Source organism: Xenopus tropicalis, chromosome 10 (assembly GCF_000004195.4).
Source record: "Xenopus tropicalis strain Nigerian chromosome 10, UCB_Xtro_10.0, whole genome shotgun sequence".
NCBI classification, from domain to species: Eukaryota; Metazoa; Chordata; class Amphibia; order Anura; family Pipidae; genus Xenopus; species Xenopus tropicalis.
The window spans coordinates 47,383,895-47,406,899 of record NC_030686.2 but is presented as its reverse complement, the minus strand read 5'-3'; the positions used below and the strand labels follow the sequence as shown (position 1 = coordinate 47,406,899).

Below are 23,005 nucleotides of genomic sequence, written 5' to 3'. Positions count from 1 at the left end.
GACAAATCACATGATTTCCCTGTCCCTCAGACCAAGCTTAGATTGTAAGCTCTACTAGGCCAAGACTCACTGAAATGGAACAAACGTAACTACAGATAACACAATTAGTAGCGCGAGAGAATATTGGAGTAATTAACTCTATTATAACCCAAGGCACAGCCAAATCATGTGATGAAGGGGAGGGGTCCAGCTTCTGTTCATTACCTGGTTCTGAGCGTGTCCAGACACAGCGGCAAGTACTTGTCAAACAAAATGGTCAGATTGGCTCTCTCAGACTGGATTTCCCGCTTGTCAATCCAACTAGTGACCGGCGGATTCCAGCCGAGATCTGCAGGGTTAATGTACAAGATCCCTGGGGAAGGAAACGAAGGGAGGAGTGGGTTAAATGTCCATAATCACCCAATCCCAGGTCTGTAACATCCCTCAGTGCCTACCCACCATCTTGCCAACCACTGGGACTTATTTATAAACACTGGGCCAATGTAACCCTGGGCAGTAATCCATGGCAACCAATCAAATGATTGTTTTCATCGTTCAACCTGCAAAAATAAAATCCCTGATTGGTTGCTACGGGTTACTGCACATGTGCAAATTTGCCCAGTGTTTATAAATGAGCCCCACTGTCTACTCATCCCTTCCTGTCCAACCCCAATATACTTGGCTTGACTTAGAGTAAACTGCCCTTTGCAGTCTGATGAAGCAGCTCATATAGGGAAGACATTTCCATTACAGACATTTTGCTTCCTGGCTAGAGATCTGCATGTGCCTGTACAGCAGGAAGTGAAGTGTAACAGAAATTGGGGTCCCCCCCTTGGCCAGAACCCACAGTAGGTGGCGATGGGGCGTACCTGCTCTGGAGACCGTGGCTGGGGTTGCAGTGCGCAAGTGGCTAATTTCAAACACCAGCCTCATGGTTGGATTCAGCGGGATTCGCTCATTACTTGCCAGTGTCAGTACCTGGAGAAGAGACGCAACAGCTCATTAAACATACAAACCCCAGATCCTATCTGATCCCCCCATTGTAAGCAGCAGTCCTGCCCTGCTTTATGGCTGAGATTCTAGCTATCTGTATAACAGAGCATTCTGTCACAGTGGCACAGATCCTATCTGATCCCCCCATTGTAAGCAGCAGTCCTGCCCTGCTTTATGGCTGAGATTCTAGCTATCTGTATAACAGAGCATTCTGTCACAGTGGCACAGATCCTATCTGATCCCCCCATTGTAAGCAGCAGTCCTGCCTTGCTTTATGGCTGAGATTCTAGCTATCTGTATAACAGAGCATTCTGTCACAGTGGCACAGATCCTATCTGATCCCCCCCCATTGTAAGCAGCAGTCCTGCCCTGCTTTATGGCTGAGATTCTAGCTATCTGTATAACAGAGCATTCTGTCACAGTGGCACAGATCCTATCTGATCCCCCCATTGTAAGCAGCAGTCCTGCCTTGCTTTATGGCTGAGATTCTAGCTATCTGTATAACAGAGCATTCTGTCACAGTGGCACAGATCCTATCTGATCCCCCCCCCATTGTAAGCAGCAGTCCTGCCCTGCTTTATGGCTGAGATTCTAGCTATCTGTATAACAGAGCATTCTGTCACAGTGGCACAGATCCTATCCCCCCCATTGTAAGCAGCAGTCCTGCCCTGCTTTATGGCTGAGATTCTAGCTATCTGTATAACAGAGCATTCTGTCACAGTGGCACAGATCCTATCCCACCCATTGTAAGCAGCAGTCCTGCCCTGCTTTATGGCTGAGATTCTAGCTATCTGTATAACAGAGCATTCTGTCACAGTGGCACAGATCCTATCCCCCCCATTGTAAGCAGCAGTCCTGCCCTGCTTTATGGCTGAGATTCTAGCTATCTGTATAACAGAGCATTCTGTCACAGTGGCACAGATCCTATCTGATCCCCCCCCCATTGTAAGCAGCAGTCCTGCCCTGCTTTATGGCTGAGATTCTAGCTATCTGTATAACAGAGCATTCTGTCACAGTGGCACAGATCCTATCCCCCCCATTGTAAGCAGCAGTCCTGCCCTGCTTTATGGCTGAGATTCTAGCTATCTGTATAACAGAGCATTCTGTCACAGTGGCACAGATCCTATCTGATCCCCCCATTGTAAGCAGCAGTCCTGCCCTGCTTTATGGCTGAGATTCTAGCTATCTGTATAACAGAGCATTCTGTCACAGTGGCACAGATCCTATCTGATCCCCCCCCCATTGTAAGCAGCAGTCCTGCCCTGCTTTATGGCTGAGATTCTAGCTATCTGTATAACAGAGCATTCTGTCACAGTGGCACAGATCCTATCTGATCCCCCCATTGTAAGCAGCAGTCCTGCCCTGCTTTATGGCTGAGATTCTAGCTATCTGTATAACAGAGCATTCTGTCACAGTGGCACAGATCCTATCTGATCCCCCCATTGTAAGCAGCAGTCCTGCCCTGCTTTATGGCTGAGATTCTAGCTATCTGTATAACAGAGCATTCTGTCACAGTGACACAGATCCTATCTGATCCCCCCCATTGTAAGCAGCAGTCCTGCCCTGCTTTATGGCTGAGATTCTAGCTATCTGTATAACAGAGCATTCTGTCACAGTGGCACAGATCCTATCTGATCCCCCCATTGTAAGCAGCAGTCCTGCCCTGCTTTATGGCTGAGATTCTAGCTATCTGTATAACAGAGCATTCTGTCACAGTGACACAGATCCTATCTGATCCCCCCCATTGTAAGCAGCAGTCCTGCCCTGCTTTATGGCTGAGATTCTAGCTATCTGTATAACAGAGCATTCTGTCACAGTGGCACAGATCCTATCTGATCCCCCCATTGTAAGCAGCAGTCCTGCCCTGCTTTATGGCTGAGATTCTAGCTATCTGTATAACAGAGCATTCTGTCACAGTGGCACAGATCCTGAAATGTGAGCACTGTATTGGGCTCTGTACCTTATTATCATCCATAACAGTGTTCAGGGACTCAATCCACATCGGATCGATATCTCCATCTAGAACAATCCACTTGGGGCCATCGTGTGTAATGTTTGCCAGTTCACGCATGATTGAAGAAAATAGACCTGAAACAGACAGAGCATCTCAATGTAGCACCGCGCGGGGGGCACCGGAACCATCCCTAGGGGGTTGCTTTCATTACAAGCCAGTGCCGGGACGTACACAAAGTAATTTATATGTACAATAGGATAGGTGGCTGGGATGATCCAAGTGCAACTAGGGAACTAGGAAACATATAGGGGCAATAGGAGGAGTTATATGGTTGGTTATATGGAGCAATAAGGGGAATTATATCCATGGTGATATGGAGCAACAGGAGAAGTTCTAGAGAGGGTTATATGGAGCAATAGGAGGAGTTATAGGGAGGGTTATATGGAGCAATAGGAGGAGTTATAGGGAAGGTTATATAGAGCAATAGGAGGAGTTATAGGGAGGGTTATATGGAGCAATAGGAGGAGTTATAGGGAAGGTTATATAGAGCAATAGGAGGATTTATAGGGAGGGGTATATGGAGCAATAGGAGGAGTTATAGGGAGGGTTATATGGAGCAATAGGAGGAGTTATAGGGAAGGTTATATAGAGCAATAGGAGGAGATATAGGGAAGGGTATATGGAGCAATAGGAGGAGTTATAGGGAAGGTAATATAGAGCAATAGGAGGAGTTATAGGGAGGGGTATATGGAGCAATAGGAGGAGTTATAGGGAAGGTTATATGGAGCAATAGGAGGAGTTATAGGGAAGGTTATATGGAGCAATAGGAGGAGTTATAGGGAAGGTTATGTGGAGCAGTAGGAGGAGTTAAAGGGAGGGATTTATGGAGCAGTAGGAGGAGTTGTAGGGAGGGGTATATGGATCAATAGAGGAGTTATTGGGAGGGGTGTATGGAGCAATAGAAGGAGTTATCAGCAATTTACCATCCTTCCATTCTCTTGTTGATGGATTAATGATCCCAAAGAGCTCATCGTTGGTGACAGCTTTGGGATTGAGGTCGGTCCAAACAGGGCGCCTCTTCATGATCTGGTAGGTCTTATTTAAAGATTTCAGGACCTGGGATTTACCAGTGCCCGCATTGCCCACAATGAACACTGAATGTCGGACGGCCAGAAGTTCTTCCAATTGCACCACCTGTGGGGAACAGGAATAGTCACATATTGGGGGGACCCTGTGGACCACGAGCCTCTGTGCTGTTTGGGGGGAACAGCCTCTTACCTTCAGCACAAAGTTGTCCTCTGCTTGCAGCTTAAGGTCCAGCACAGCCTGTTTAACAAATGACTCAAACTCCAGGTCTCTCTTTCTGGGCACATCCAAGGCAGGAAAGAGGTCCCCAATCAGGCCCATAAACACTGGCATGTCATCGGTCACAATTTTCGGGATGTTGAAGTCACGCAGCGCCCTCATCAGGACCTGATCCTCAGGGCGGTCTGGGTCTCCTCTTTTCAAGGAGCCGGCCACCACCAAGACAGATTTGATCGCTCTCAGACCCCAGTCATAATGATCCTTTAAAGGCAAACACAAAACTCTGATTGTCTCCATATTCTACATTTGGACTTAATGTATGATAAGTGTGATGATTTCAATGTAACGAAGACCTGGAACTGGAATATCAGCCATAAGGAAACATAATTCTGCTTTTGGTGCATCCCTAGATGGTTTGCTAAGGGGCGCAGAATGACACTTCTCAGCGCTCATTTACCCAGGACTTGCACCTGTGCCCTGTGTTTTTGTGCCAGATTTAAAAACCTGAGCCACCTGTGCTCTGCACCTGGAACTGGTTTTAAAATTTGGGGTACCTGTGCTCTGCACCTTAAGCTGGATTTAAAACCTGGGGTACCTGTGCTCTGCACCTTAAGCTGGATTTAAAACCTGGGGTACCTGTGCTCTGCACCTTAAGCTGGATTTAAAACCTGGGGTACCTGTGCTCTGCACCTTAAGCTGGATTTAAAACCTGGGGTACCTGTGCTCTGCACCTTAAGCTGGATTTAAAACCTGGGGTACCTGTGCTCTGCACCTTAAGCTGGATTTAAAACCTGGGGTACCTGTGCTCTGCACCTTAAACTGGATTTAAAACCTGAGGTACCTGTGCTCTGCACCTTAAGCTGGATTTAAAACCTGGGGTACCTTTGCTCTGCACCTTAAACTGGATTTAAAACCTGGGGTACCTTTGTTCTGCACCTTAAGCTGGATTTAAAATTTAGGGCACCTGTGATCTGCACCATAAGCTGGATTTAAAACCTGGGGTACATGTGCTCTGTACATTAAACTGGATTTAAAACCTGGGGTACCTGTGCTCTGCACCTTAAGCTGGATTTAAAACCTGAGGCACCTGTGCTCTGCACCTTAAGATGGATTTAAAACCTGGGGTACCTGTGCTCTGCACCTTAAGCTGGATTTAAAACCTGGGGTACCTTTGCTCTGCACCTTAAGCTGCATTTAAAACCTGGGATACCTTTGCTCTGCACCTTAAGATGGATTTAAAACCTGGGGTACCTTTGCTCTGCACCTTAAGATGGATTTAAATCCTGAAGCACCTGTGCTCTGCACCTGGAACTGGTTTTACAAGTTGGGGCACTTCTTCTCTGCACCTGGAACTGGTTTTAAAATTTGGGGCACCTGTGCTCTGCACCTTAAACTTGATTCAAAACCTGGGATACCTTTGGTCTGCACCTTAAGCTGGATTTAAATCCTGGGGTACCTTTGCTCTGCACCTTAAGATGGATTTTAATACTGAGGCACCTGTGCTCTGCACCTGGAACTGGTTTTAAAATTTGGGGCACCTGTGCTCCGCACCTTAAGCTGGATTTAAAACCTGGGGTACCTGTGCTCTGCACCTTAAGCTGGATTTAAATCCTGGGGTACCTTTGCTCTGCACCTTAAGATGGATTTTAATACTGAGGCACCTGTGCTCTGCACCTGGAACTGGTTTTAAAATTTGGGGCACCTGTGCTCCGCACCTTAAGCTGGATTTAAAACCTGGGGTACCTGTGCTCTGCACCTTAAGCTGGATTTAAATCCTGAGGTACCTGTGTTCTGCACCTGGAACTGGTTTTAAAATTTAGGGCACCTGTGATCTGCACCTTAAGCTGGATTTAAAACCTGGGGTACCTGTGCTCTGTACCTGGAACTGGTTTTAAAATTTGGGGCACCTGTGCTCTGCGCCTTAAGCTGGATTTAAAACTTGAGGCACCTGTGCTCTGCACCTGGAACTGGTTTTGCAATTTGGGGTACCTGTGTTCTGCACCTGGAACTGGATTTAAAACCAGGGGTACCTGTGCTCTGCACCTTGAGCCAAATTTAAAAACTTGAGTCACTGTGCCCTGCCGCTACGGTGGGCGATATCGGGCTAATTCGATTGTTTGCCCGTTGGACCGAGGGACGTATCAATGAGCTGATCCAATGGAAAAACCAAACCCAATTTTAGGCCAGATATCACTCAAGTAGGCCCATCGGGGGTGCCCATACACGGGCAGATAAGCTGTCAAATCGGTCTGGAGGACCTGAATCAGCAGCTGAAATCTGCCCGTGTATGGTTCGTGTATGGTTCTATGGACTTTTTAATCACAGCGAGAGTTCCTACTGGACAATGTCCCAGTGTGACAGCCTCCGAGTACACTTTTATTGTCCACTACAACTGGACTTCAAACCAGCTCTAGGCAGCAGTGTGTCTACTACTACTGTGTGTCTGCTGCAAATCAGAGGCCCCTTTGTCACATACAGCATTGTGCCGGAGACATAGGACTGAGCACTTCAGTGAGCCGTGCATGGGAGGATGGATTGTTCTGCTCCAGTGCTAAATTACAATTTGACACACCGGCCCTGGTGCACTGGGCTTTGATTTTCTAACCTTCTGTACTGTAGGAAAGAACAAGTCGACTGGGGATCTATAGAAAAAGGAGGAATTGGTTGTGCCCGTGCTCTAATCGCGGCTTTCATCGTTGTGCCAGTCGGGCAGTAAGGGAAGGGCACAGTGAGGCTTTAAAGGGAAAATGCAGTCAAAGGGGACTTTGTACTGAACTCTGAATGACTACGGATTGTAGAGATGTGAAACTGCAGTGAAACATTCATTTTTTCTATATTTATCACACAAGCGAATCCCATTTGTTCAACTATAACAGTTAAACATGGGAGGGTTACGGTCATTAAAAATCATCTTTATTTACTCCTCAAAGCAGTAAATGAATTTCCTTAGTTCCTTGTTTCAAAGCCAGGAATTAAAGAATCCATGTTTCCCCGGGCAAGTGGAACCTGCTTGAGATGCCCCTTACCTGCTTGGACAGGAGTTCCTTGCACAGTTGGTAGAGGGTGATGAATTTCCTGGCCAACAGCCTGGCCTCAATGAAGCCCTCTGCGACCAGCATAATCTCACAAATTAGCTCGAAGTCCGGCACCACCATGGCGCAGGGCCTGCAATAAGACCAATAAGATCAATCCAACATATAAACAGTGATTTTCTGAAAAAAAAAATTGCAATTGGTCTTCGTTTTTTTATTATGGGCAGTTTTTTAATTATTTTGCCCTTAGTTCAGCAGTTCTCCATTTTGGAGTTTTAGCAGATATCTGGTTGCTAGGGTTTCACTTACCCTAGCAACCATGCAGTGGCGTGAGACATTGGAATATGAATAGGAGAGGGCCTCCATAGAAAGAAAAGTAATAAAATAAACCAATAACAATAAAACTGGAGCCTCGCAGAGCAATAGTATTTTTGGCTGCCGGAAGAAAAAGGCAAATAATTCAGAAACTATAAAAGATATAAAATAAAGACCAATTGAGAAGTTGCTATGAAATGTCCATTCTATAACATACTAAACGTTAATCTGAAGGTGAACCCCCCCAAGGCTGCTTTAAATGTCCCTATTGCGCCCCCTAGATTGCGGCTAGTTGTGGCCAATTGTAAGCAACTTTTGAATTAATCTATCAAATGGGGGTCACTGACCCCAGGTGCCGACAACTATTGCTCTGTGAGGCTCCAGTTTTATTGTTATTGTTACTTTTTATAACTTTCCTTTCTATTGAGCCCCTCTCCTGAATATATTACAGTCTCTTATTAAAATCAATGCCTGGTTGCTATGGTAATTTGGACCCTAGCAATCAAATAGCTGTTGAAATTCCCAACTGGAGAGCTGCTACATAAAAAGCTAAATAACTAAAAAACTACAAATATTGAAAAACGAAGACCAATTGCAAATTGTCTCAGAATATCACTCTCTACATCAGGGATCCCCAACCTTTCTTACTCGGGAGCCACAGTCAAATGTAAAAAGACTTGGGGAGCAACACCAGCACCATAAAAGTTCATGGAGGAGCCAAATAAGGGCTGTGATTGGCTATTAGGGGCCTCTATGCACCCTATCAGCTTACAGGGGCTTTATTTGGTAGGAAATCTTGTTTTTATTCAACCAAAACTTGCCCCCAAGTCAGGAATTCAAAAATAACTCCCTGGTTTGGGGGCACTGGGAGCAACACCCAAGGGGTTGGGGAGCAACATGTTGCCCCTGAGCCACTGGTTGGGGATCACTCTCTCCATCATACTAAAAGTTAATTTAAAGGTGAACAAACCCCTGTATTACAATGTCCTATAGGGCGGCGCCAGCTTACCGAAACAGAGCTTTAAGATTTTCTGGCAGCTCCGTCCGTCCCGCGTATCCGGGATTCATAGTAATAAAGATCCCGACCGATGGGATTAAGTTGATTTCCTCTCCCAGGAAGTTGAATCTTTTTTTCTTGTCCCTGATGGCGTCCTGTATACTTTTCACCTGGTTAAAACAGATGACAATGCTCAACTGAAGAGGCCCTGACATAACAGTGTAGACATGCTCAGTCCGATCCCCTCAAGCACAACCCTGCAGAACTACAGCTCCCAACACCCAGGCCCACAAAGTAAACTGCTGGGTAGACAGGGGGTTATATATGTTGTGGGACATATATACGGCTGTGCTGCAAGTTGGGGGGGGATATCACTCCAACTTGCAGCGCAGCAGTAAAGTGTGCCTGAGTCTGAGCTTTCAGAAGGAGCCGGCGCTACACATTAGAACTGCTTTCAGATAACCTATTGTTTCTCCTACTCCCATGTAACTGGAGGAGTCCCAAGCCGGACTTGGATTTCTTACTATTGAGTGCTATTCTGATACCTACTGGGAGCTGCTATCTTGCTCCCTTCCCATTGTTCTGCTGATCGGCTGCTGGGGGTGAGGGGGGGTGATATCACTCCAACTTGCAGCGCAGCAGTAAAGTGTGCCTGAGTCTGAGCTTTCAGAAGGAGCCAGCGCTACACATTAGAACTGCTTTCAGCTAACCTATTGTTTCTCCTACTCCCATGTAACTGGAGGAGTCCCAAGCCGGACTTGGATTTCTTACTATTGAGTGCTATTCTGATACCTACTGGGAGCTGCTATCTTGCTCCCTTCCCATTGTTCTGCTGATCGGCTGCTGGGGGTGAGGGGGGGGATATCACTCCAACTTGCAGCGCAGCAGTAAAGTGTGCCTGAGTCTGAGCTTTCAGCCAGCGCTACACATTAGAACTGCTTTCAGCTCACCTATTGTTTCTCCTACTCCCATGTAACTGGAGGAGTCCCGAGCCGGACTTGGATTTCTTACTATTGAGTGCTATTCTGATACCTACTGGGAGCTGCTATCTTGCTCCCTTCCCATTGTTCTGCTGATCGGCTGCTGGGGGTGAGGGGATATCACTCCAACTTGCAGCGCAGCAGTAAAGTGTGCCTGAGTCTGAGCTTTCAGAAGGAGCCAGCGCTACACATTAGAACTGCTTTCAGCTCACCTATTGTTTCTCCTACTCCCTTGTAACTGGAGGAGTCCCAAGCCGGACTTGGATTTCTTACTATTGAGTGCTATTCTGATACCTACTGGGAGCTGCTATCTTGCTCCCTTCCCATTGTTCTGCTGATCGGCTGCTGGGGGTGAGGGGGGGGGATATCACTCCAACGTGCAGCGCAGCAGTAAAGTGTGAGTGAAGTTTATCAGAGCACAGGTCACATGGCTGTGGCACCCTGGGAAATGAAGAATATGGCTAGCCCCATGGGAAATTTCTAACTTAAATTAGAAAAAAATCTGTTTGTGTTTGTGCTGATGGGTTTTGAAAAAAAGATGTTTTCCCATGACAGTATTCCTTTACAACTACACATCTGCTATGAAAACGCTTTTTCAATTACCGTTAATTGAATATATTTTTCCAACTCAATGTTTGTGACTGAGAATGCTGGGAGCTGTTGGAAGCATCTTAGAAAGTCAAATGTTTAATATCCCTGTAATGGGAAGTCCAAAAAAAACCCGCAAAGGCACCGGCCAATCAATATCCCTGCCATTTATATTCAGAAACGGTCGGTGTTTTTCCCAGGACACAATGTGGCACTTCAGGCTGCACTGCACAATCATTTACAGAATATGCTTCTTACTGCTAAAGGCCTCTGTCTGAATGGCCAGGACGTTAATTCTACTGAACAAGGACCTGTGAACTCCATGGCTCACTGTTGTGCAATGTATGTACCCATGGCTGGGAGTATATTTGGGATTTGGTCCACCTCAAAGTGAACCCCTTTATCCGTATTGTATAAAGCCAAAACTTTAAGGGTGAAGACACACAGAGCTACTAGTAGCAGCTACTTTTTCACAGCTACTAAACAACAGAAAATATCCATAGACAATACTGAGAATTGCCTCTGCTAAAACACACAAAGAGACAATTATCAGTAAATGATCAGCATTGTCTATTTTAGTAGCCACGACATGTAGCTGCAACTAGTACAGGTATGGGACCCATTATCCAGAATGCTCAGGACCTGGGGTTTTCCGGATAAGGGGTCTTTCCGTAATTCAGATCTCCTACCTTACGTCTATAAAAAATTATATAAACAGTAATTAAACCCAATGGGGTTGTTCTGCCCCCAATAAGGGGTAATTATATCTTAGTTGGGATCAAGTACAGGTACTGTTTTATTATTACAGAGAAAAGGGAATCATTTAACCATTAAATAAACCCAATAGGGCTGTTCTGCCCCAATAAGGGGTAATTATATCTTAGTTGGGATCAAGTACAGGTACTGTTTTATTATTACAGAGAAAAGGGAATCATTTAACCATTAAATAAACCCAATAGGGTTGTTCTGCCCCCAATAAGGGGTAATTATATCTTAGTTGGGATCAAGTACAGGTACTGTTTTATTATTACAGAGAAAAGGGAATCATTTAACCATTAAATAAACCCAATAGGGCTGTTCTGCCCCAATAAGGGGTAATTATATCTTAGTTGGGATCAAGTACAGGTACTGTTTTATTATTACAGAGAAAAGGGAATCATTTAACCATTAAATAAACCCAATAGGGCTGTTCTGCCCCAATAAGGGGTAATTATATCTTAGTTGGGATCAAGTACAGGTACTGTTTTATTATTACAGAGAAAAGGGAATCATTTAACCATTAAATAAACCCAATAGGGTTGTTCTGCCCCCAATAAGGGGTAATTATATCTTAGTTGGGATCAAGTACAGGTACTGTTTTATTATTACAGAGAAAAGGGAATCATTTAACCATTAAATAAACCCAATAGGGCTGTTCTGCCCCAATAAGGGGTAATTATATCTTAGTTGGGATCAAGTACAGGTACTGTTTTATTATTACAGAGAAAAGGGAATCATTTAACCATTAAATAAACCCAATAGGGCTGTTCTGCCCCCAATAAGGGGTAATTATATCTTAGTTGGGATCAAGTACAGGTACTGTTTTATTATTACAGAGAAAAGGGAATCATTTAACCATTAAATAAACCCAATAGGGCTGTTCTGCCCCAATAAGGGGTAATTATATCTTAGTTGGGATCAAGTACAGGTACTGTTTTATTATTACAGAGAAAAGGGAATCATTTAACCATTAAATAAACCCAATAGGGCTGTTCTGCCCCAATAAGGGGTAATTATATCTTAGTTGGGATCAAGTACAGGTACTGTTTTATTATTACAGAGAAAAGGGAATCATTTAACCATGAAATAAACCCAATAGGGCTGTTCTGCCCCCAATAAGGGGTAATTATATCTTAGTTGGGATCAAGTACAGGTACTGTTTTATTATTACAGAGAAAAGGGAATCATTTAACCATGAAATAAACCCAATAGGGCTGTTCTGCCCCCAATAAGGGGTAATTATATCTTAGTTGGGATCAAGTACAGGTACTGTTTTATTATTACAGAGAAAAAGGAAATAATTTTTAAAAATGTGAATTATTTGATTAAAATGGAGTCTATGGGAGATGGCCTTTCCTTAATTCGGAACTTTCTGGATAATGGGTTTCTGGATAAGGGGTCTAATGCCTGTAACTCCATGTGTCTTTACCCTTAAGGACAAGGATATACAGATTCACTGGCAAGTCCCATTATGTTAGGTACCCCCCCAGTAAATCCAGTCACTACGTTTTTTTTTTCTCCTGGGCAGGGGCTCCTTGTAGAAAAAAGAAATGCACCAGTCAGAAGAAAACTAACATGGCCCCAATGGCCCCATTGTACCTATTTCTGGGCTCATTTATGTACAGGGTGGGGGTTCAGGGGTTCACTTACCTGTACAGCGACCACAGACAGCACTTCCACGGAAATCCTGTTGAACTCGTCGAAGCAGCCCCAGGCCCCTGTCTGTGAGAGGCCTTTATAGATATTCCCACAGGACTGTAAGGAACACACATCGGAAGTAAGTAAAGAGGGGGGACATTCCCACTTGTTTATATTTATATACTGTATATATAACTATATTACATGTATGATTTCATGAATTCTTAGCACAGCAGCTCAATAAACATAGCTGTTGATTGGCTGCCCTGGGTCACATGGCTGGAGGAAAACTGTGGTTAATGGCAAACAGGGTTCTGAAACACTTGCTACCAGGTGTGGACTGATTCCTATTAAAGATAATGGGTCACCTTTAGTATGTTATAGAACTTTGCAACTGGTCTTTATTATTTATTTCTTCTCATTGCCTTCTACTTCTGCTTCTTTGCAGTTTTCAAATGGGGGTCAGTGACCCCGGCAGCCAAAACCTATTAGTCTGTGAGGCTCCAGTTTTATTGTTATTGTTACTTTTTATTCCTTATCTTTCTATTCAGCCCCTCCCCTATTCATATACCAGTCACTCATTCCAAACATTCCCTGGTTACTAAGGTAATTTGGACCACAGCAACCAGATAGCTGCTAGAACTCCAAAGTGAAAAGCTGCTTAACAAAAAGTGAAATAACAAAAAAAAAACTACAAATATTAAAAAATGAAGACCAACTGCAAATTGTTTCGGAATATTACTCTCTATATCATACTAAAAGTTAACTCAGTGGGGAACAACCCAAGCCCACTCACCTTATAATCCATCTGCTCAGAGCAGTTGAAGACGTAGACCATGATGCCGAGGGCTCTCCCCAAGTCTTTGGTAGTTTCAGTCTTACCAGTACCAGCCGGGCCAGCGGGAGCCCCACTCATAGTGAGATGAAGAGATTGGGTCAGCGTGATGTAACACCTGCCAAGATAGTATAAAAACAGGGGGTGAAAACATCAGCTGTTTGTATTGGGATCTATTTACTGAATGATATCAGCAGCTCCTACATGAACTTTCCAGCAGGGGAATGACTGGTTATTATAGAGTCACATCAGCTGTTTGTATTGGGATCTATTTACTGAATGATATGAGCGGCTCCTACATGAACTTTCCAGCAGGGGAATGACTGGTTATTATAGAGTCACATCAGCTGTTTGTATTGGGATCTATTTACTGAATGATATGAGCGGCTCCTACATGAACTTTCCAGCAGGGGAATGACTGGTTATTATAGAGTCACATCGGCTGTTTGTATTGGGATCTATTTACTGAATGATATGAGCGGCTCCTACATGAACTTTCCAGCAGGGGAATGACTGGTTATTATAGAGTCACATCAGCTGTTTGTATTGGGATCTATTTACTGACTGATATGAGCGGCTCCTACATGAACTTTCCAGCAGGGGAATGACTGGTTATTATAGAGTCACATCAGCTGTTTGTATTGGGATCTATTTACTGACTGATATGAGCGGCTCCTACATGAACTTTCCAGCAGGGGAATGACTGGTTATTATAGAGTCACATCGGCTGTTTGTATTGGGATCTATTTACTGAATGATATGAGCGGCTCCTACATGAACTTTCCAGCAGGGGAATGACTGGTTATTATAGAGTCACATCAGCTGTTTGTATTGGGATCTATTTACTGAATGATATGAGCGGCTCCTACATGAACTTTCCAGCAGGGGAATGACTGGTTATTATAGAGTCACATCAGCTGTTTGTATTGGGATCTATTTACTGAATGATATGAGCGGCTCCTACATGAACTTTCCAGCAGGGGAATGACTGGTTATTATAGAGTCACATCAGCTGTTTGTATTGGGATCTATTTACTGAATGATATGAGCGGCTCCTACATGAACTTTCCAGCAGGGGAATGACTGGTTATTATAGAGTCACATCGGCTGTTTGTATTGGGATCTATTTACTGAATGATATGAGCGGCTCCTACATGAACTTTCCAGCAGGGGAATGACTGGTTATTATAGAGTCACATCAGCTGTTTGTATTGGGATCTATTTACTGACTGATATGAGCGGCTCCTACATGAACTTTCCAGCAGGGGAATGACTGGTTATTATAGAGTCACATCAGCTGTTTGTATTGGGATCTATTTACTGACTGATATGAGCGGCTCCTACATGAACTTTCCAGCAGGGGAATGACTGGTTATTATAGAGTCACATCGGCTGTTTGTATTGGGATCTATTTACTGAATGATATGAGCGGCTCCTACATGAACTTTCCAGCAGGGGAATGACTGGTTATTATAGAGTCACATCAGCTGTTTGTATTGGGATCTATTTACTGACTGATATGAGCGGCTCCTACATGAACTTTCCAGCAGGGGAATGACTGGTTATTATAAAGTCATATCGGCTGTTTGTATTGGGATCTATTTACTGACTGATATGAGCGGCTCCTACATGAACTTTCCAGCAGGGGAATGACTGGTTATTATAGAGTCACATCGGCTGTTTGTATTGGGATCTATTTACTGACTGATATGAGCGGCTCCTACATGAACTTTCCAGCAGGGGAATGACTGGTTATTATAGAGTCATATCGGCTGTTTGTATTGGGATCTATTTACTGACTGATATGAGCGGCTCCTACATGAACTTTCCAGCAGGGGAATGACTGGTTATTATAGAGTCACATCAGCTGTTTGTATTGGGATCTATTTACTGACTGATATGAGCGGCTCCTACATGAACTTTCCAGCAGGGGAATGACTGGTTATTATAGAGTCACATCGGCTGTTTGTATTGGGATCTATTTACTGACTGATATGAGCGGCTCCTACATGAACTTTCCAGCAGGGGAATGACTGGTTATTATAGAGTCACATCAGCTGTTTGTATTGGGATCTATTTACTGACTGATATGAGCGGCTCCTACATGAACTTTCCAGCAGGGGAATGACTGGTTATTATAGAGTCACATCAGCTGTTTGTATTGGGATCTATTTACTGACTGATATGAGCGGCTCCTACATGAACTTTCCAGCAGGGGAATGACTGGTTATTATAGAGTCACATCAGCTCTTTGTATTGGGATCTATTTACTGGACTGATATGAGCGGCTCCTACATGAACTTTCCAGCAGGGGAATGACTGGTTATTATAGAGTCACATCGGCTCTTTGTATTGGGATCTATTTACTGACTGATATGAGCGGCTCCTACATGAACTTTCCAGCAGGGGAATGACTGGTTATTATAGAGTCACATCGGCTGTTTGTATTGGGATCTATTTACTGAATGATATGAGCGGCTCCTACATGAACTTTCCAGCAGGGGAATGACTGGTTATTATAGAGTCACATCAGCTGTTTGTATTGGGATCTATTTACTGCCTGATATGAGCGGCTCCTACATGAACTTTCCAGCAGGGGAATGACTGGTTATTATAGAGTCACATCAGCTGTTTGTATTGTACCCATCACACACCTGTCGGTTAGAGGGGTAATGACCAGACGTGGGGTGTTGCCCAGATATTCATAGGAGTAAAGGAACTGAGCATCGCAGATATTGGCAAAGCAGTGTTTCTTCTGATCGTCCCACCGGTGTCGGAGCTGCGACAGCCACACAAACGCCTGGGCATTGTCAATCTGTGAGTCAAGGTAAGAAACAGGTTCAATGGTTAAAACCAAGTCCAATTGGACAGATCAAGGCAGTTCCATTAGACGGACAGGACTGACCTTCTGAGCGATCATTTTGGAGACCACGTCGCGGGCGTGCACATCGATGGTGCAGATAGTCATGATTTTCTGTCTGTCGCCCTTAGAGAGCTGCCCAATCAGCATGGTGATCAGAGTGTTCAGCTGATTGACCTGCTTCTTAAAATAATCCTTCATCCCGTTCTCATAACCTTCCTCCAGCCTGGCGAAAGAGATGCCCACCTCCGTGGTCCACCAAATCTGCGTGCAGGTCAGCGCCACCTGGGAAACGGATAAGGAGAAATATTATTATTGGAACAGCACAACGCAGCTACCAACCCCTATATCTGTAGGGAAATGAGAGCAGGGCAGGCAGTAACCCTTCCAACACTTTCCCCTGTCTCTGCCCCTATATATTAGGTACCTACCTAGTGCTACCAACCCCTATTTCTGTAGGGAAATGAGAGCAGGGCAGGCAGTAACCCTTCCAACACTTTCCCCTGTCTCTGTCCCTATATATTAGGTACCTACCTAGTGCTACCAACCCCTATTTCTGTAGGGAAATGAGAGCAGGGCAGGCAGTAACCCTTCCAACACTTTCCCCTGTCTCTATATATTAGGTACCTACCTAGTGCTACCAACCCCTATTTCTGTAGGGAAATGAGAGCAGGGCAGGCAGTAACCCTTCCAACACTTTCCCCTCTCTCTGTCCCTATATATTAGGTACCTACCTAGTGTTACCAACCCCTATTTCTGTAGGGAAATTAAAGCAGGGCAGGCAGTAACCCTTCCAACACTTTCCCCTGTCTCTGCCCCTATATATTAGGTACCTACCTAGTGCTACCAACCCCTATTTCTGTAGGGAAATGAGAGCAGGGCAGGCAGTAACCCTTCCAACACTTTCCCCTGTCTCTGCCCCTATATATTAGGTACCTACCTAGTGCTACCAACCCCTATTTCTGTAGGGAAATGAGAGCAGGGCAGGCAGTAACCCTTCCAACACTTTCCCCTGTCTCTGCCCCTATATATTAGGTACCTACCTAGTGCTACCAACCCCTATTTCTGTAGGGAAATGAGAGCAGGGCAGGCAGTAACCCTTCCAACACTTTCCCCTGTCTCTGCCCCTATATATTAGGTACCTACCTAGTGCTACCAACCCCTATTTCTGTAGGGAAATGAGAGCAGAGCAGGCAGTAACCCTTCCAACACTTTCCCCTGTCTCTGCCCCTATATATTAGGTACCTACCTAGTGCTACCAACCCCTATTTCTGTAGGGAAATGAGAGCAGGGCAGGCAGTAACCCTTCCAACACTTTCCCCTGTCTCTGCCCCTATATATTAGGTACCTACCTAGTGCTACCAACCCCTATTTCTGTAGGGAAATGAGAGCTGGGCAGGCAGTAACCCTTCCAACACTTTCCCCTGTCTCTGCCCCTATATATTAGGTACCTACCTAGTGCTACCAACCCCTATTTCTGTAGGGAAATGAGAGCAGGGCAGGCAGTAACCCTTCCAACACTTTCCCCTGTCTCTGCCCCTATATATTAGGTACCTACCTAGTGCTACCAACCCCTATTTCTGTAGGGAAATGAGAGCAGGGCAGGCAGTAACCCTTCCAACACTTTCCCCTGTCTCTGCCCCTATATATTAGGTACCTACCTAGTGCTACCAACCCTATTTCTGTAGGGAAATGAGAGCAGGGCAGGCAGTAACCCTTCCAACACTTTCCCCTGTCTCTGTCCCTATATATTAGGTACCTACCTAGTGCTACTAACCCCTATTTCTGTAGGGAAATGAGAGCAGAGCAGGCAGTAACCCTTCCAACACTTTCCCCTGTCTCTGCCCCTATATATTAGGTACCTACCTAGTGCTACCAACCCCTATTTCTGTAGGGAAATGAGAGCAGGGCAGGCAGTAACCCTTCCAACACTTTCCCCTGTCTCTGCCCCTATATATTAGGTACCTACCTAGTGCTACCAACCCCTATTTCTGTAGGGAAATGAGAGCAGGGCAGGCAGTAACCCTTCCAACACTTTCCCCTGTCTCTGTCCCTATATATTAGGTACCTACCTAGTGCTACCAACCCCTATTTCTGTAGGGAAATGAGAGCAGGGCAGGCAGTAACCCTTCCAACACTTTCCCCTGTCTCTGCCCCTATATATTAGGTACCTACCTAGTGCTACCAACCCCTATTTCTGTAGGGAAATGAGAGCAGGGCAGGCAGTAACCCTTCCAACACTTTCCCCTGTCTCTGCCCCTATATATTAGGTACCTACCTAGTGCTACCAACCCCTATTTCTGTAGGGAAATGAGAGCAGAGCAGGCAGTAACCCTTCCAACACTTTCCCCTGTCTCTGCCCCTATATATTAGGTACCTACCTAGTGCTACCAACCCCTATTTCTGTAGGGAAATGAGAGCAGGGCAGGCAGTAACCCTTCCAACACTTTCCCCTGTCTCTGCCCCTATATATTAGGTACCTACCTAGTGCTACCAACCCCTATTTCTGTAGGGAAATGAGAGCTGGGCAGGCAGTAACCCTTCCAACACTTTCCCCTATCTCTGCCCCTATATATTAGGTACCTACCTAGTGCTACCAACCCCTATTTCTGTAGGGAAATGAGAGCAGGGCAGGCAGTAACCCTTCCAACACTTTCCCCTGTCTCTGCCCCTATATATTAGGTACCTACCTAGTGCTACCAACCCCTATTTCTGTAGGGAAATGAGAGCAGGGCAGGCAGTAACCCTTCCAATACTTTCCCCTGTCTCTGCCCCTATATATTAGGTACCTACCTAGTGCTACCAACCCCTATTTCTGTAGGGAAATGAGAGCAGGGCAGGCAGTAACCCTTCCAACACTTTCCCCTGTCTCTGTCCCTATATATTAGGTACCTACCTAGTGCTACCAACCCCTATTTCTGTAGGGAAATGAGAGCAGGGCAGGCAGTAACCCTTCCAACACTTTCCCCTGTCTCTGCCCCTATATATTAGGTACCTACCTAGTGCTACCAACCCCTATTTCTGTAGGGAAATGAGAGCAGGGCAGGCAGTAACCCTTCCAACACTTTCCCCTGTCTCTGCCCCTATATATTAGGTACCTACCTAGTGCTACCAACCCCTATTTCTGTAGGGAAATGAGAGCAGGGCAGGCAGTAACCCTTCCAACACTTTCCCCTGTCTCTATATATTAGGTACCTACCTAGTGCTACCAACCCATATTTCTGTAGGGAAATGAGAGCAGGGCAGGCAGTAACCCTTCCAACACTTTCCCCTGTCTCTGCCCCTATATATTAGGTACCTACCTAGTGCTACCAACCCCTATTTCTGTAGGGAAATGAGAGCAGGGCAGGCAGTAACCCTTCCAACACTTTCCCCTCTCTCTGTCCCTATATATTAGGTACCTACCTAGTGTTACCAACCCCTATTTCTTTAGGGAAATGAGAGCAGGGCAGGCAGTAACCCTTCCAACACTTTCCCCTGTCTCTGCCCCTATATATTAGGTACCTACCTAGTGCTACCAACCCCTATTTCTGTAGGGAAATGAGAGCAGAGCAGGCAGTAACCCTTCCAGACTGAAAGTAATAATTCTATATGGTCAAGGAGGGCTACTCTAGTTCCTTTACCTGTGCAGGATAGTCAAAAAGCCATTGCTCCCTTGGTTTTTCCTCATAGGCTGTAACTGCTTCAGTCATTTCATGTCGGACCGTGGCCCTCATTGTATCCAGCACGCGGTTCAGCCAGGTCTCCACCTGAAAAAGGTGAAATATAACATATATGAGGCAGAGCCTTTATGCATTAAGCAGTCTTTACTGTATCCAGTCTCCTTCCCAGGTCTCACCTGGCCACTGCAGTCACATGGTTCATTAAAGGGGACATATTCATCCTCCTTACTGTACATCCCAAGGCCCATCTTGGATTGGCTTCCATCAGAGTCTTCTTGAAACTTCATTTTGGCCATATTGTCAAACAGTTTGGAGAGATGTCGCATGACCTGTTCATAACAGACACACAGTTCGGATCAGGAACAACTAAATTAAAGGGGCGGTTCTGAAACAGTAAAACCACTTTCCACCAGGTGCCGAGTGATTTCTATTAAAGGGCTGGTTCAAGTTAAGTTAAACTGGAGAACCCCATTTCATACCGGAGAGCTTTGGAAATTTAGGAAAATGACGTACGAGCTGTGGGTTGGTGCCATTGGAGAGGATATCCAGCAGATCCGCAGATGAGATAAAGTAAAACCGAGGGAAGGCAAGTCTCTTGGTGTCCAGGTACTCGGCCAAAGCCTTTTCACACAGTGATAGTCTGCACAACAGCAAGGGTGTTAATAAATAAGCGTTATGTGCCCCTAAATATAAACCACTATTAGCAGGGATATCACTATAGTCTATCATCAGCTATTGTTTCACTGCATCTTAAAGAAACTCAATTAACTTATCAGTAACTTATAAAATCCTTATCATTTACAGTAGGGGGTACATTATCCCTTATAATACATGAGTGATACTCAGAGTTCCCTGTATAACTCAGCCTGCAGCCTTGTGCCTTTATATGGGGGGCACAGAACCCCTCAGTGACTGCTAATATCCTTATCATTTACAGTAGGGGGTACATTATCCCTTATAATACATGAGTGATACTCAGAGTTCCCTGTATAACTCAGCCTGCAGCCTTGTGCCTTTATATGGGGGGCACAGAACCCCTCAGTGACTGCTAATATCCTTATCATTTACAGTAGGGGGTACATTATCCCTTATAATACATGAGTGATACTCAGAGTTCCCTGTATAACTCAGCCTGCAGCCTTGTGCCTTTATATGGGGGGCACAGAACCCCTCAGTGACTGCTAATATCCTTATCATTTACAGTAGGGGGTACATTATCCCTTATAATACATGAGTGATACTCAGAGTTCCCTGTATAACTCAGCCTGCAGCCTTGTGCCTTTATATGGGGGGCACAGAACCCCTCAGTGACTGCTAATATCCTTATCATTTACAGTAGGGGGTACATTATCCCTTATAATACATGAGTGATACTCAGAGTTCCCTGTATAACTCAGCCTGCAGCCTTGTGCCTTTATATGGGCACAGAACCCCTCAGTGACTGCTAATATCCTTATCATTTACAGCAGGGGGTACATTATCCCTGTGTATATTTACAGTATTTATATGCCCTATCTCCGGACCTTTGATAGGACAGGACTTGGAGGCGCTCACCTTTCCTGGATACCCTCTAGCCTCTCATACAGGCCGGGTTTATTGGTCGCCTCTATGACGTTCGGGGTCTTATTCGCATCGTTTGCCAGTTCTTTGAAATCCGTGTCGATACCTTCAAAGCGGCTGGAGTCCTGTAAGACACAGAATTGCTTGAATTCCGCCGCTTTGTTCAAACAAATAAACCCCTTTGAGTGTTTTCCATTCAGAGCTCGGCCGGGTCCCTCGGGTTTATAAAGCGCAGCAGCCGACTACACTTCTAAGAAAAACCTCTCTCTGCGGGGGGGGGGGCGGAACGTTCCGCTGCGCAAGGTACATTTTATCCAAACAATTTCTCTCCATAATCTGCTCTCCTTAAAAACATATTCAGCGCCCCCCCCCCACCGCGCACTGCGTTAAAAATGAAGGTTGTTTTTTTATATATGGGGATTAGGTTTTAGCTAATTAAAAAGCAAATTATTATTGAAACAACGGCTCTCTGGTAGCAGGGACAATCTGTGACTCCTACGCTGCCCCGTACTTACTGTATGTACCCAGCAGGGGGCATTTATCAAATTCGTACAGTGAGCATTTTTGCCCTGCCAGTTAGTGATGTGCAGGTCAACCCACACCCAACCCAAAACTCTACCCATTCCGGCTTCTCCCCTCTATTTATATACTCACGCCCGCCCCGCCCCACTGATGACATCACAAAAGGGATGGGGCAGAGCTGGTATGTGCCTATAAATACAGAAACCTGCCCACGACCCACAAATGATGTGCCAAGGTTGGCCACAGGGTTGGACTGGGGGGTGCAGGTGCCCCTGCCGGCCGTGTTCCCCACACCCCCTAACCCCCCCACTGAGCCTCCCTTACCCCCACAGAGGCCCCCGATGAGCCTCCCTTACCCCCCGCAGAGCCTCCCTTACCCCCCGCAGAGACCCCCGCTAATCCTCCCTTACCCCCCGCAGTGGCCCCCGCCGGCCACGTTCCTCGCGTCCCCTAACCCCTCACTGAGCCTTCCTTACCCCCCGCAGGGTCCCCCGCTGAGCCTCCCTTACCCCCTGCAGAGACCCCCGCTAATCCTCCCTTACCCCCCGCAGTGGCCCCCGCCGGCCACGTTCCTCGCATCCCCTAACCGCCCACTGAGCCTCCCTTACCCCGCGCAGGGTCCCTCCGCTGAGCCTCCCTTACCCCCTGCAGAGACCCCCGCTAAACCTCCCTTACCCCCCGCAGGGGCCCCCGCCGGCCGTGTTCCTCGCACCCCATAACCCCCCACTGAGCCTCCCTTACCCCCCGCAGGGTCCCCCGCTGAGCCTCCCTTACCCCCCGCTGAGCCTCCCTAACCAGCCCGCAGGGTCCGCCACCCAACGTCCTCCCCTGAGCTGATCTGTCAGGGGAGGAACGGTCGGTCGGCTGGCAAGGGTCGAGCCTGGGCCGCTCAGTCTGACCCTGGTTGGCCCACTACTGCCCGTCTTTATATTTATAAAGCTGGACAAGACTGTTGCGTTTCATGTGCAAAGATAATTGCAATTTTTTGTTCAAATGTCCGCAAAAAGCTTTTTAAAGGGGACCTGT

The 23,005-nt window shown here is 45.9% G+C and overlaps 1 protein-coding gene across 1 annotated transcript in view; it reads right to left on the bottom strand.

The window, feature by feature from the left end:
- The window catches only part of dnah9 (dynein, axonemal, heavy chain 9), a 132,226-nt gene that overhangs the window by 74,222 nt on the left and 34,999 nt on the right, over positions 1–23,005 (bottom strand). Inside the window, exons 21-35 of the mRNA XM_031894796.1 lie at positions 21,452–21,582; positions 20,411–20,537; positions 20,074–20,226; positions 19,859–19,984; positions 16,281–16,520; positions 16,030–16,190; positions 13,337–13,493; positions 12,553–12,657; positions 8,588–8,745; positions 7,258–7,396; positions 4,205–4,492; positions 3,910–4,120; positions 2,933–3,060; positions 849–957; positions 205–352 (exon numbers count right to left, since the gene is read on the bottom strand). Coding sequence (XP_031750656.1) covers positions 205–352; positions 849–957; positions 2,933–3,060; positions 3,910–4,120; positions 4,205–4,492; positions 7,258–7,396; positions 8,588–8,745; positions 12,553–12,657; positions 13,337–13,493; positions 16,030–16,190; positions 16,281–16,520; positions 19,859–19,984; positions 20,074–20,226; positions 20,411–20,537; positions 21,452–21,582 — 2,381 coding nt within the window. The remainder of the gene's footprint in view (positions 1–204; positions 353–848; positions 958–2,932; positions 3,061–3,909; positions 4,121–4,204; positions 4,493–7,257; positions 7,397–8,587; positions 8,746–12,552; positions 12,658–13,336; positions 13,494–16,029; positions 16,191–16,280; positions 16,521–19,858; positions 19,985–20,073; positions 20,227–20,410; positions 20,538–21,451; positions 21,583–23,005) is intronic.